This window comes from Euprymna scolopes, chromosome 1, assembly GCF_053919585.1.
Source record: "Euprymna scolopes isolate OS-2025 chromosome 1, ASM5391958v1, whole genome shotgun sequence".
Lineage (NCBI taxonomy): Eukaryota > Metazoa > Mollusca > Cephalopoda > Sepiida > Sepiolidae > Euprymna > Euprymna scolopes.
Window position 1 is genome coordinate 93,413,220 of NC_136482.1, and position 15,578 is coordinate 93,428,797.

The 15,578-nt window shown below is 32.7% G+C and overlaps 1 protein-coding gene across 1 annotated transcript; it reads left to right on the top strand.

Annotated features, from left to right (window-relative positions):
• Nucleotides 1-516: 516 nt before the first annotated feature.
• Nucleotides 517-3,551, top strand: LOC145248399 (serine/threonine-protein phosphatase 5-like). The gene has a single exon (XM_080110301.1). It carries the CDS (start codon nt 573-575, stop codon nt 2,025-2,027), a length of 1,455 nt encoding a protein of 484 aa, XP_079966427.1. The 5' UTR covers nt 517-572; the 3' UTR covers nt 2,028-3,551.
• Nucleotides 3,552-15,578: the final 12,027 nt, after the last annotated feature.

A 15,578-nucleotide genomic window follows, 5' to 3' on the forward strand; every position in this document is an offset into this window, starting at 1 on the left:
AGACTTTATTGATAAACAGACATGTTAGATATTACGTCACTCGCTGCGTTCCGTGATTAATTACTTCCGTTAGAATAATACCTACTAAATAAAATACTTTATGGAAATAAATTATTATTGCTTGTATATAAGGTACTATAGCTTTTATTAATTATAATCCATGAGTTAATTAAAATTTAAAGACTGATTTGATTATTTAAACTATAGTTATTATAATATTGGCGGCTGTCGATCACCAACATGGAAAATGGCGAATATTAACCAATCACGGTCACGCTTTTTCTATGTGCGGTGTTAACGGTCAACTTTAAATTTCGTTCCTTATCATTTTTAGGCATTGAAGTGAATTATTAAATTCATGATGTTTTATTTTCTTCATAATTGATTAATTTAAAACAATTCTAAATTATTTCCTAATTATAATACATATTACAGTATGAGATATATTTCATTTTCTAGACTTTTAAAATAGGTTATGTTATTTCATCCGTCAGCCTTTTATTAAAGAAGGAACTAATCATAAAGGGAGGTAATCATTTTGCTAAATATCTACTTACATTGCATGAGGCAAGATGCCGGTGGACGATGTTAATATTACGGATGAGGATAAAATGAAGGCCGAGGAAATGAAAGAAAAGGCCAATTCATTTTTTAAGAACGAAAATTACAACGAAGCCATCACATTTTATACACAGGCTATCGAATTAAATCCATATGTGGCCGCTTACTATGGAAACCGATGTCTGGCTTACATCAGAATCGAGTGCTTCGGTTATGCTTTGCAAGACGCCAATAAAGCCCTGGAGGTCGACAATAGCTATGTGAAAGCTTATTACCGGAGGGCTTCAGCCAATATGGCCTTAGGAAAATTTAAATTGGCCCTTAAGGATTTTGACGCAGTTGTAAAAGTACGACCTAATGATAAAGACGCGAAAACAAAGTACCAAGAATGTAAAAAGATTGTTCAGAGGAAGGCTTTCGAAAAAGCAATATCTGGAGAAGACCCGAAAAGCCTTTCTGAACAAATAGATATCGAGGCAATGGCCATTGAAGACGACTACGATGGACCTGAACTTGAAGATGGTAAAGTGACCTTGAAATTTCTTAAAGATCTTATGGAAACTTATAAAAATCAAAAGAAACTTCATCGGAAATATGCGTACAAAATCCTAGTCGATGTTAAAACGTTGCTGTGTACGCTTCCCTCATTGGTTCACGTTAATGTCCCGAACGGTAAAAAGTTTACAGTATGCGGCGATATCCACGGTCAGTTTTACGATTTAATGAACATTTTTGAGTTGAATGGTATCCCCTCTGAAGATAACCCTTATCTTTTTAATGGTGATTTCGTCGATCGGGGTTCTTTTTCAGTGGAGTGTATTTTTACTTTATTCAGCTGTAAGCTTCTCTTTCCGAACCATTTCCACATGGCCAGAGGTAACCATGAGAGCTCTACCATGAATCAAATGTATGGCTTCGAAGGAGAAGTCAAGTCCAAGTACACCCAGCAGATGGTAGAGTTATTTACCGAAGTCTTCAACTGGATACCGCTCTGTCATTGTATCAATAACAAAATCTTGGTGATGCACGGCGGTCTATTTGAGGATGATACCGTTACCTTGGAGGATATTTCCAAAGTCGATAGAGACCGACAACCCCCGGAGAGCGGAATTATGTGCGAATTGCTCTGGTCGGATCCACAGGCCCAGTGTGGGCGCAATCCAAGCAAGCGTGGTGTCGGCATTCAGTTCGGGCCGGACGTGACAAAAAAATTCTTGCAGAGAAATAAACTTGATTATATCATTCGCAGTCATGAAGTGAAAAACGAAGGATATGAAGTCCAGCACGAGGGAAAGTGTATTACTGTGTTTTCAGCTCCCAATTACTGTGATACAATGGGTAACAAGGGGGCCTTCATCACCCTGAAAGGTGGTGATCTTAAACCCACGTTCACGAGTTACGAAGCAGTGCCTCACCCTCAAGTCAAGCCGATGGCATATGCCAGCCCCCTCTTTGGTTTATTCTAAACCTTCATGAATTTCTAATGAATGACTGTAACTCCATAAAGGCATAATCTATTTTTATTTTGTCTGCCTGACACATAAAGCTGACAGTTCTAAAATAGCTAATATAAGTGTTCCTGATGACAATGAGTCACAAATGTCATAAAAAGTATCCCTGGAATAAAACCAGAAACTTTTGTGACCCCCCCCCCCCACTGCGTGTATGTGGGTGTTCTTTCATATTTCTTTTTTTTTTTTTTTTTTTTTTTTCATTCCTTGGTTCAGGCTAATATCGATATTTTTAATCTTAAATATTGAGGGCCCCCCCCTCTCCAAATACCCCTAAAATAAGTAATGTGATTCATTTTGTTCTTTTCTAGATCAGGGACTCTTCCGAGAAATGCTGTTTATCTTTGATTCTGAGCACAAATGGGCCATAATATTTGAGGTTGATTAATAAAATTATCTAAGTTTAGTCCAGAATTACTTTATATCCGTCAATTTAAAGGCTTCAAAATTACCTTCGAGTTTCCTACGACAACACCATTTTAATGAAAACCGGTCCGACAGTGATATTTAGTGTCCATAGCAAATTCGAATGTGATTTGTAAGCTTTTAAACCCGAACTAGAATTAAAGTTATCAGTGAAGGTGCAAAATAGTTAATAAAAAATGGGTTTCTAAAAAGTAGCGTTAGTATTTAGAAAAAAACAAACAATTCTTAAAATGTGGGGTGGGAGTTTTATTAACTATTCTCTACCTTCACCAAATTAGCCAAAGTCGAGAATTGTGGTCCATTTGTGCTCTCATAAAATAAAGATAAGCAATATTTTTCAAAGCCATTATCTAAAAAAAAAAATTTTAATCACTTAACATCCTCCCCCCATTTTGCCTGAATAACATTCGTTTTGATTCCACGATGAGATTCCTGCCTATTTGTATACCAAAAGTTATTTTTTACCAAGAAATTGCTTGATGCATTTAACAGTTAAAATGATTATTGAATTTAATAAAGAAAAATACTTAATTCTGGACATATTTTCAATTTGAAATATTGAATTTCTAGATACAAAATTAGGTAAATGTTTACTTTGGAGTCTTAACCCCCATATTGCCAGTAAATTAAAAGATCTAGAATTATTTCCCCACCCGAACTTAGTGTTGGTGTTAAATGCGTGTTTTGGGTGAGGGTGAAAATTCTGAAAAGCAGAATTATCAATAAATTTGTTTTGAATGAACTAGATCTTTTTACTTGAATTTATTGACAATATGGTGCTGACACTAAAGTAAACATTTACCTAATATATAAAGTATGAATAAACGGATTTAATTTTTATTTGCATACCCCACTCTTGGTAAATGACTGATCTTTTAAAATGAAACAAGCTACAATTGTCGGTTGATTTTGTTGGGAGACAATTTATAGCCATGTCTGGTTTTGTTACAGAAACATTTCGAACAATTTGTGTGATTGACCATTTTCTTATGATTGAATGAATGTTGCCTGCCATCAGACATTTCACATTAAATTTTAGAATCGAATAATAATGCTGTTTTCCAAAGTGTTGTACTTTTACAGACAACTTGTATTTTTTCTTTGTGTGTGTAGGCCGACATTGAACACCTACATCTGATGTAAACCTACGAAACGCTCATTTTATACAAATGAAACTGAAGCTTTTCATTTTGTTTGCTTATTTTCTTATGGTGAAATGTCTACATACAAAAGCATTGTAAACCATTAAGTAAAATCCGTACATAGCAAAATATTCGGCACAAATGCACTTGCTGGAAGAAATTTTGTCTTCATTTTCCAAAGCAGAAAGGGAAGACAATTCAAAACGAGTTCAATAAAGTAGCGAAGTATCACAGCAAAAAACAGTTGAATTTAATTGAAATAGTTAAGCATTTAGCAACAATGTATCAAAATAAATTATTAAATATTTACAAATGTGATATTCTATGTCAATATTTTATGATGCACAAATAAAATATTCAATTTAGGATATGAAATGGATGGAAGTATATTTATACAACTATTTTGAAAAAGTTAAATTTCTTTAAATAAGTCTTAGGAAGTGTAAGTTGCTTTGAATTGTCTTTCCTTTTCATTAGTATAACTCGTCTGAAAATAACAAGATTTTTTGACGAGTTAGAGTGTACTTGTGTCAAACATTCAAATATCTGAAGACTTATTTATTTTGGATTCGTTCCCATAAATTCTTTATTTTTTAGCTTCCAATCATCTAAAATAACTTCATGAAAGTTTTTTTTTTTTTTTTTTTTTTTTTTTTTTTTTTTACACACAAAAAAAAAGCAATAAAAGATTTATTATAGCTTTTCCTTCTTGTTCTTTAGATTGTATAAGTAATTTCTTATGAAGTTTTACTTTAATTTAACATTTTAAAAAAAAAAAAAAAGTGAAACTTTTGACAATTTTTAATTATATTCATAATTGATGACCCTCGATTGTCATAGCCGATAACACCTTTCTCGATAGTCCCATGTTTAAACCCCTTGACCTGAAATTCTCAGACAACAGGAAATGAAATAAAAACAGATGCTGCTAATTTAACTGCAAAAAAGAGTAGGTTCCTTCTACTGGGCTTGCAAATGTCTTTCAACTGTCAGTATCCTATAAAGCAACGATTTGCCTGTACCTGGAGTATTGTTGCCACATTTTGGCCGGTGCACCAAACCATTAGCCTACCACTCTTAGCTAGTGCAAAAAAAAAAAAACCTAATAGATCTCGCACTAGCTGTCAAGCTCTGGGCAGACCTGAATGGGAATCCCCCCCCCCTCATAAAAGTATCCAATCCACTAAAAAAAAACAAAAACAAACAAAAGCCATTAGGAGGTTGGGGTGTTTATTCCGAAAGTCGTTCGGGGGGGGGGGGGGTTCATTCAGGTCTGGTAAGTTTTGTTTTGATGCAGAGTTGCATACTTGTGCTTATTTTATAAGCGTTTCCATGGAATGTGCTCCAATGAAGTGATTGCACTGGTATCCCCTCAATGTAAATACCCTCTTGACTAGCAGCAAGATAACACCCTTTCTCTATAGAGGTTCCTAGATGTTGGCAGATTTCTAATAGCTTCTTTCTTTGGATTGCTTGTCTTTGGAATTCCCTCCTTTAATTTGGTCCGTACAATAGTAGCCCCTTATGCTTCAGTGGCACTATGCATTATTTAGGTTAAACAAAAGTTAAGTAAAAAAAAAAAAAAATTTTTTTTTTTTTTTTAAAGTGTTAGCATTTTATAATCATTTATGAACTTATAGGATAGTAGACTGATAGGCTACTTCAACAAGAGCCATGTTTTATAAATTTATTTAATTTGTTAAATAGTTAATAAACTATACTACAAAATTGATTTAGAATGGTTTGAACATTAGTTAATTCCATTTCCTCAATTTCTTTGATTTACAAAAGTTTGATACCATGAAAACAGCAAACATGTTTGAAATTGACTTAATACTTTTTTTTGTTACATATGTGCATCTTCAATTTTAATGAAACAAAAGTTGATATAAGAGTTTTTATTTTCTGTATCAAGCTATAATCATAAAAAAAACCGTTAGCAATAGACATTAGGGAATGCATAAAACTTAGAAACATCATGATAGCCAATACAGAACTCCGAAAATGTGACTGTGATATGTTCATTCATATGATTCTGAGGCAGCACGATTAGGACTGCAGAACATGATGCAAAAGGAGATCAGTGATTATGCAGTGGATTTAGCCACAGCAAAAGGTGGTATTTAAGTATTGCAGTGGGGCAAAGAACCATGGAATAATCTGTAGGCAACAGAAACAACTTACATTCCAGCAAATTAAGGCATGACAAATGGTTCCTGATTCTGTGCTATTTAAACGTGTCATTCAAGCAACTTGGGATCATATCAAGAACAAAAAGCAATCGATTTTAATTTAGATTGCCATGTTTTTTCACTAAAAATCTTTCAAAAAAAAAAAAAAATTATTTATTTTCCAGACGTGGTATATATATATATATAATTTTTTTTTTTTTTTACACAGATTTTTGAGCAAGAAAAAAAACAGCATGGCAGCCCATCTAAATTAAAATCTTGCCATAAGAATCCAAGGTTGCTCTTATGGTGTGTCTAAAAAATCAAACAGAATTAACAGGAGCCATTTGTGGTACGGAAAGAATAAAATCACAATCTATATGAAGTTACTTATGCTTGCGTGTTTGTAAGCTTTGAAACTATCAATTTTGGAACACAGCTGCTAAGCTTAAGGGTAACTCGTGGGCTATATTTAATCTTATGCAAAATGGAGATGACACGATTCTTCGAATCGTCTATGGTCTCTGTTTTAAAAGATGCCATTTGTTATGTTATAAAGGATTTCCCCAGTATCTTACTCATTTAAGTAAAGATTGTCAACCCTTTGTGATCTTATGTTTTGTCCAATGCTTTGCAATTCTGTAGACATCCAATGTGTGATATACTAAAGCAGAATGAATCAACATTTGAGGCTTTTCTCCTATATATTTGAAGCACACAAAAGACATCTATAATATAAATCTCACTTGTCTATTTAAATGTATGTGTATCTGCCTAAAACTTTTGACAGAGGTAATGGATTTTCATGAGATCGGTATCGTTTTGAAGCTCGACCCTTCGGATGACAAAATATCAAAAAATTAGCTAAAAAAATGAATTTCTTCACCTTCAACTGGGCACTTTTCTACAAGGGGGCTCGCTTTTTTCGCCAATATTTTCGAAAGTCTTTTCTGATCGACTAGCCTTGACTTCTGGTTTGGCGATGGCGCAACAGCAAAAACGTCACTTTTTTTTTTTTTTTTTTTTAAATCTCCACGGTACGGGTTCCAGCCTGCCTACTGCCACTGTTTTTTTTTTATTTTTTGCTCAACACACACCTCACCTTCAAACACTCGGGCACCCAGACTAGTTTTAAAATATTTCTAGGTTTAGGGATTGAGTTATGTTTATCTGTAATTTGCAATTTACTCACTAAGTTCCTCTTAAGTTTCAATCTATTTCACCCTCTTTTAATAAGTTGTTTGACCCTCCCCCTTTCTTTCTGATTATTTTATTACTTTTGACTGATAAAGCAAACAATGGAATAGTCCATTATAATCAATGCAGTATATCGCCCCAAGCAGTAATACTATTTCCTTCATATCTAGAGCAATAAATAGAAAAGGGGAGATATTGTGCTAACTAATCTCTAACTATGCATTGAACTAATATTATAATACTTAGCTTGCTGCACTTTATCATAACAAAGTTTCATACAAAATTTCGGCCAGATCAGCTCAGTTGTTTCTGAGAAAAAAATGGAATAGGCAGACAAACCAAGAGAAATATATAGATATTTATATTATTGGAATCTGTGTCACCTTGGAAAGTTATGGAACCCAAGAAACTTCTCTTACCTGCAAACTCCATGTACGTATTATGGAAAATCCAATTGTAGATCACAAATACTGTAGAATTTAATTAAATTAAAAAATAAGACACTTTTTTAATGTAAATGTATGTGCTTAATAAAGTGATTATCAGTGTTCACATAATTGAACACAACTAGAGCTGCTTTTGGACAGCGGCAATTCGAACTCATAACCTTCATCCTTACACGCAGCAACTTTACCGCTGAGCTAAAAAAACTGATGTTTATCTAATTTGAATTTAAGCATAAAGAGCCAATGAACTGTTATAATATGAGTGATCTTATTAAAATATTTGCCGAAAATGATTCTCTATTTTAATTTGTTTTTCTCGTGTCCCTTTACAAAATCTGAATATTATGTGTGCGCCGAATATTTTAAATGGTCGGTAAACAAATTGGATGTTGTTCTGCAGCAAATGAATCTGAGATCAGTGCAAAGTGACAGTTTATCCTATGTATTATTTATTTTGTATGATGACTAGTCTTAGAAACTAGGTATGGAGTGAAAATATTATCGATTTCCTCTAAAATGTAATCAGAGAAAAATTTGAGCGGATTAAATCTTACATTTTTGATTTTTGTGAAATTTTGACAATAGGAGTTGTACATCAATACATATTCCTCTTGGGAGTATTTTAGAGAGCATATGCACAACCTTCCGTTTGAAAATTCAGATATTTCAGATTTGCATTAAATTTTATCCATACCACTTATGCAAGATTCCCTGAATTTCAATTTCTTAGGGCCACTAACAATTAAGCCTTAAATTTTAAACATCTAGAATCAAAGTCATGCAATGGATTTTGATCAAAATTAAAATAAGGATTTTAAACATAAGGTTTTGTAGCATTATATCTTGATTTTAATCTTTGTAAGGGAAAATAAAAGTGGTGCAAAAACTATTTTCATGGAATTCATTTTACCTGTCTTGCAATGAGTATTCTAATATTATATATCATGGCAAGTCCTTTTACTGCTAATAGCCTCAATATTTTGTAGAGTACCTAACTTTTAATTACACTGTTTGTGAACTCTACTAGTGCCTAAATATTTAAAGATCATCCACATCTTTTTTTTTACATCAAATTAAAGCCAACGACAAATATTAATTAGTTCTATTTTCTTTATTAGATTTATAAATATTAGTCATACATAAAACACATTTGTTATGATGATACACACTCATACTAATACTTCTAATTTCTTTTTATATTAGAAATGCAAATGTGAGTCTCATAAAAACTGGTTTTGTCACTCCTTAATAACCTGCTATTTCATACTTCTATATGTCTTTATCTAGAAAAGTGAAAATGTGTGTGAGGACACTTTTCAACTTATGTACTTAACAAATTTTTGATCTACAGACTTGAAATTTGATATATGGTGTAATCAGATGTGGAAAACAACTTTTTAATCAGTTTTCATCCAGAAGAAAGGGCTGCTAAGGGGGTCAAAATTGAAAAATTGGTAAGTGGGGGGGTCGTTGGATTTTTATCTGTTTGCTGTTTCACTAATGCATATGTGTGAATTGTTCACATGACAGATTCCTTGTGTTAAGAATAAGTAGGTTTGAAAACACTTTTTAAAGATCATGTCAAGCTGACTTAATGGTTATCATACTTGACTCACTGTCTTTAGGTTTTGATTTCGATCTCAGCTTGAGTATTTTTTTTTTTTTTTTTTTTTTTTTTTTTTACAAGAAGTGAACTGTTTAGAAAAAAAATAACAATACTCCCGTGCACATGTTTCAGTTTCTGTATGAATTAAAATATATTTACACATATTGTATGACCGGGCAACACCGGCGGCCTGCTATTTAATTTATAGTTTCATTTACTTTGATTAACTGTTATCCTGCTGAATATCTTAACATTGCTTTAATAACATCGTACTGATGTTATAGACACTTATGACTGCTAATACCAATAAAATTATTAATTTCTTTACGTTTACACATAACGTTTGTACTACGGTTATATAAAACAAATAAATTATTTTCTTTATCTGTATAAATAAAACAGTAGATGTATGTATGTAAATATTCAACTGATAAATTCTTTAACTACTACTCACTGAAATTAATAGGAAATATTAATCATACGCTAAGGATGGTTTATAGAGAGTAAAATCTTTGCTTGGGTAGATTAATAACGTGTACATATATATATTGGCAAGTTGAAAAGCAAACTGTTCATTTCAACTTGCCAACATATTTTTATTTTTCTGTGCAAGCTTAAATTCAAGTCATTTAGTATTAAACTTTCTTTACCCATCACTCAATAGCTACGTTGGTAGGAGACGCAACTGGAGTGCTAAATGTTCTGGTTTCGATTCTTGCTAATGGCACTCAAACCTTTAAAATCAGTACCATATATTAGGTGCAATATAATATTCAATAGAGAATTGGCTCTGTAATAATAAGCATGAAATCTGCATAGATTAAAATATACTTAGGCATATTTTATGAGCCAGCAAGGCCGGGTGATCCCCTGTTAGTAAGCATTAAAATGAAAACTGACAATTTTCTTACAATGAAGCTGATGCTATTAATACTTTCTGTTGACTCACTTATACCGATACTATGCTTTAGTAAGAAAGAATTTTTTGCGATGATTATGGTGATGCTAATTGTTACTTATAAAACATAAGAAATTTGAATATCAGTATTAAGGGAGCTTAGGGATGGGATGAAAAGATTCTTGGTTTGTTTCATCTTCCCAGACAACGTCGGGACACTGGTCACATTAGTGTGTGTATGTGTCTATATATGCACACACACACATATATATATATAAATGACTTTCTAAAAAATAAAGAAATAGAAATTAATTTTGATTTTTTTTTTTTTTTTTTTTTTTTTTTTTAAATTCCATAACTAATTTTGTGATTTATTTATTTATTTTTTTAAACAGTTTGTTTAAGTACAGAACAAATATGTAATTAATATTAAAAGCAAGAAACCAAAACGTGCTTGAATTCGCATAATTTGGTATTTGTAAAGTTTAATCAAGACATTCAAAAATGAAAATATCGAAAAAAGGTTATATTGTACGTATCCATTTTGGACTGAAGATCTCCGAAAAAAAATTTCATTTAATTTGATCGAGTACTTTTTTGTTTTTGTTTTTTACAGCAGAAAAACACGTTTTTATGAGAGCGCGTTGAAGTCAGCCATTATGGAATTTGTTAAATACACCACGGGGAGATAACTCCATGTAAAGCGCCAACACTTCCTCTCCATCTTTATTACTTGCTTTTCTTCCTAAAAATCGAACCTTTTGCTCGGTATCATAACAAATTGTTTTTCCGCTGTAAAAAAAAAAAAAAAAAAACTACTTCATGAAATTAAGTGAAATTTTTTTTCGGAGAACTTCATTCCATAACAGATACATGCAATATAACCTTTTTCGATATTTTCATTTTTTTTAATGTCTTGCTTAAACTGTACAAGTATCCATAATCTAATTATATATATATATATAAATATATTATTTATTTTTGAAAAACTCAAGGGAAAGAACTCTGTAATTGAACACAAGTTCCAATGTTTTGATGAATAAGGAATAATTACTGTAGAATGCAGAGTGGAGGGATCAGTTTTAGATAAATTTAACATACTCTTTCCCACTATTATAACGGTTTAGAACAGATAACAATTTTATATTTTTACTATATAAGATTATATTCTGTATCTATTTGTGGACAGGGCTACTTTTTGAATGATTATATGTGGTTTACGATTTTTAATTTTGTTTGGGGAGGGATTCATTTAAATTTTAGCATTAATGGAAAGGTTTAAGAAGGATTTTTTATTGGGGTTTTTCACTCAGACTTTTGGTTAATGAAAGTTGTTTTTTTGGGGGGGGGGGGTTGTACTTAGGGTAAGTATTTATTTTTAAAACTAATCTTTTATCATGACCCTTCACTTACACAGAATTTATTTCTAATAGCAAAAAATATTATCGTTATGTTCCCTAAAAAGCTCAAATGGCCTCAAAATAGAAGATCATTTTACATTAAATTTCACACATAATACTAAATATATAATCATTTATTGTTCATATACATATATAGTGTGTTTCTTCACTGATGCTAGAGCATCAAACATTAGTGATCATTGTTAGTAGTAAATGGCGATTTGGCTTTGAATCTTGCGGTTGATGTACTCTGTGTCTAGCCACACCGATGAGTCACGGAACAATAAAAATAAAACGGTTGCTTGTCAATGACATATACACACACAAGGGTCAAAAGTAAAGCCTTTTTTTTTAGTTACTCAATGCTGAAGAGCTATGAAGACGAGAGTGATACCATTAAAACGAGTGACCTGTTTGTGCTACAGAATTTATTTTTTATTTTGTCACCACCATACTCAATGCACTTTTGCCAGGAAGTTAATGATTCAGCTATGAGGATTTGCTTTCTTAGAGCTTCACACTGTCAATATCTGCAATAGGGAGAAAAAAAATAGGAGGCATTATTTTTGGAACGCTTGTGGTATATATCTTCCACTCTAATAAATAATGCATATTTATTTGTATACAAGCAGGGTTACCCAGCTATGTCAGAGACCTGATATCTTACTCTGGCTATTAACACTCTTAATGTTTATAGATTAATTCAAATGGGTATGTCAGAAAGAGTTATTAGCTTCCTTGAAGGGACAGCTACAGATACAATTTCTTCCAGTATTTTCACAGAAAATTGTACATGCAGATACATTTATATTTAAGGCACATTCCCTAGCCTATCACCATATTAAGGGACAGGCACACAGATGTTTTTTTTTTATACATATTACTAGCGGAGGTACCCAGCGTTGCCCGGGTGTTTAGAGGTGTGTGTATTGGGCAGGGGGAGAAATCAAAACAAAAGAATAAGTGAAGTAACAACCCTGTTTAAATAAATATATATATATATATATATATATATATAAAAACACTGTTAAAACTTCTTTAAAAAAATCGTTGCCCGGGTGTTTGCATTGGGGGCGGGGGAGGGGGAGCTTAAAAAAAAAACAGTTTTGGTAAGTAGTTAGGATTGAACCTGAAGCCTTGAGGTGAAGGTGGAAAATAAAGTGTGCAAAAAACCTGACACGTTATCCGCTCGGCTAGCAAGAAAGTAACTGAAACATGTTTGAAATTATTTAAGTATTAAAAACAGAATTGACACGTGCCCGCAATAAAAGTTAATTCCGCTCCTTCTTTTTGACCTCATTAATGAGGTCAAATAGAAGTAGCGGATTTAACTTTTGCTGCGGGGCAGCGTTTGGGTTTGTTTACCCAACTTTGGCTGGTTGTTTCCCCATGATGTTGGGGAGGGGGAAACCAGCTCTCCATAAAAAGGGGATTGTCCAAATTGAATAGCAATTGTCTGATATAAGGAGTTTGGCCCCACATTAATCAAAGCTGATTGCTTCTGGACGTTCCCCGGTGCGATTGCCGGGAACAGTGCCTTAGCTTTGAATTAGTTTCGGTTTTATACAAAAAAGCTGAAAGAACACAAGACGGGCTGAAATAGCAATAATTTTGTAAAAATCAATGTAGATAAATCTAGATGTGACCCGCGTTCCCAAATCCTAGATATTATTATCTAGGGGATATATAAACACTTCTAAACGATAGTAACCCCTCCGGGACCGTTGTCAAAAAAAGCCTTTTCAAGACATACAAAAATGCACGTGCCGCATTTGCCTTTTATATATATAGGCTAGCAGGGGTACCCGGCGTTGCCCAGGTGTTTGGAGATGTGTGTGCTCTTAAATAAAAAAGAAACGGGGGGGGGGGGGTTGAACCCGGAGCCCTGAGACGAAGTTTGAAAATAAAATGTGAAAAAAACATGAACCGTTTGGCCAGCCAGAATGAGTTACTGAAAGATTTGAATTTATTTAAGTAAGAACCAAATTGACAGGTGCCTGCACGCAAGTCGTAGAGCATGACGACGACGATGTAAGCAATAGCTATTTAGTAAATGAGGTCAATGACCAGGTTTGTTTGTTATAAGCGAAGTAAAAAAGAAAACATAAAAACGAACGTTAAAACTTAAGCGGTGTGGGGGGTAATCAAAACATCAAAAAAAAAAAACTAACGTAAGGCAAACAAACGATGTTAAATGTAAAAATCAAAAAAACAAAAAAGAAAACAGAAAAACGAACGTTAAAACCAAAAAAAAAAAAAAAAAAAAAATGTGAAAAATGGCTTAAATAAGCCTGTTTCGATATTAAAATTAAAAAAAATCGGTGGGTACCCTGGTGTTTTTGGGTGTGTGGTAGGGGGTGGATAAGCGAAGTAAAAAAAACCCAGAAAAACGAACGTTACTTGAAATTTAAAAAAAAATCGAAAAAAAAATAAAAGGACATCTCACACCACGATTCGAACTCAAAACGTTTAGATAACAAACCAACGCGCTAACCAACTGAGCTAACGCGACGTACATGAAATTTAGTCAGTTCAACTATTTAAAGTAAATTAGGCCATGACGTCCTCTGACACATGCGTAGAACCGGTCGTCGTCACGAGGGGACGGTTTTTGTTAAATGCTAAAATTAAGGAGTGCTTCCAGAGCACTACACCCTTTCCAAGTTTCTTGTCACATCCCTTTTTCCCAAAGAAAACATTAAGAAATGATAAATAAAATCCAGAGTGAGTGTCTATTAAAAATTCAGAAACATTTCCTATCCAGAAAGGAGTCAGCCCTTTCTACCCTCCCCCCTCACTAATTTCAAGAGAAATGTCATTTTCTAAAGATTTCAAGAAATAACTCCAGTTTTACCAAATTACTACATAATTGCACTGAAAAAAGTTCCCCCCTCCCCAACAAAACCTGGCCCAAATTTTAGTTATACATCCAGCATAATGGTGATAAAGACTATATCAACTTTGTGGGTCTTTGATATATTTTTTTAAATTTCTTCTAGCAAGACATACACACAAACAGGCAACCGCCTTTTATATGATAGATATGATATATAGAGGCAGACAAAGAGAGAGGGGGGGGCATTATGTACTAAATATACCAAATCTTTTCACTTTCGTTTAAAAAAAAAAAAAAGAATAGAAAGCATATTTCATTTCGTAAAGACGACAGCTTTACACTCGACATTGTAGTCTAATTTTCTAAGTGAGCAATTTAAACAGTTTGTCTTTTAAAATAACATTCATAAGTAAATGCGATTATATTGTCAACTTTTATAAAGTAGTTTTGTCTCCTTTACCAAGTGGTGACATGGCAAATCCACTGCATTAATTTGTCTATCTTTTGCAGACTTCTTTGTAATAAAATTTGATTTTCTTAGTTTCTTACAAGAGAAAATATACCCTCCTTAAATGCTAAATCCAGGTGGCAATGGTAAGTTTTATTAAAATTCATTTGTTTATCGTTTAATATTTGCAAAACGAAAAAAACAAAGGGGTCGAACTGCTTGCGAAATTTCTATTTATCGCTCAAATTATTGGAAAAGAGTCTGTAGTTTCCTTAAAAGGCCACCTAGTTAATTCTATTATTTTACTAGGAAAATTCTATGTGTATAAACTTATATTTTAGGTACACACTTTTATCTTTTTATAAATGAACACAGAGATCTCCTTTATTATAGAGATTTATACATATATGTACTTCTATCCTCTCCTGTAAATTAGCAAGTCAAGCACATGCTTTTTACAAACTACTAAGGGAAGAGAGAAAGCAAATAGTAGGTCAGACAACAAGCACCTTAGACTTATCCTGCCACCTAAAAATAAATATGGAAAGAAATCTTTCCTGATATAAAATGTCAATGGCAGGCGTTTTTTTTTTTTTTTTTTTTTTTTTAGGTCATCAGAAATGATTTAATTTTTCATACGTAAATGATGTAAACCTATAACTTTATACAAATACTTTAGTAATATATCTAGATAAATAGTGAAAATACTGGCAAAGCTTATTTTCTTATCCATTTTTAATGGGTGTACACTCGTGCATGAACATATATGTGTGTGTATATATATATATATATATATATATAAATAAATCAATTTAATTGCTAGTATGAAAGCTATAAACTTGGGAGTTTATTTTTCTCTGCAGCTTTGCTGCTGAATATGGGTTTGCTGCTGATTTATTTAGGTTTTATCTCTTTTGAGGTTGATGGGATTAAATA

What these genes read in the sequence shown, in the direction of transcription:
- LOC145248399 (XM_080110301.1), top strand. Translation starts at nt 573, where the DNA reads ATGCCGGTGGACGATGTTAATATTACGGATGAGGATAAAATGAAGGCC.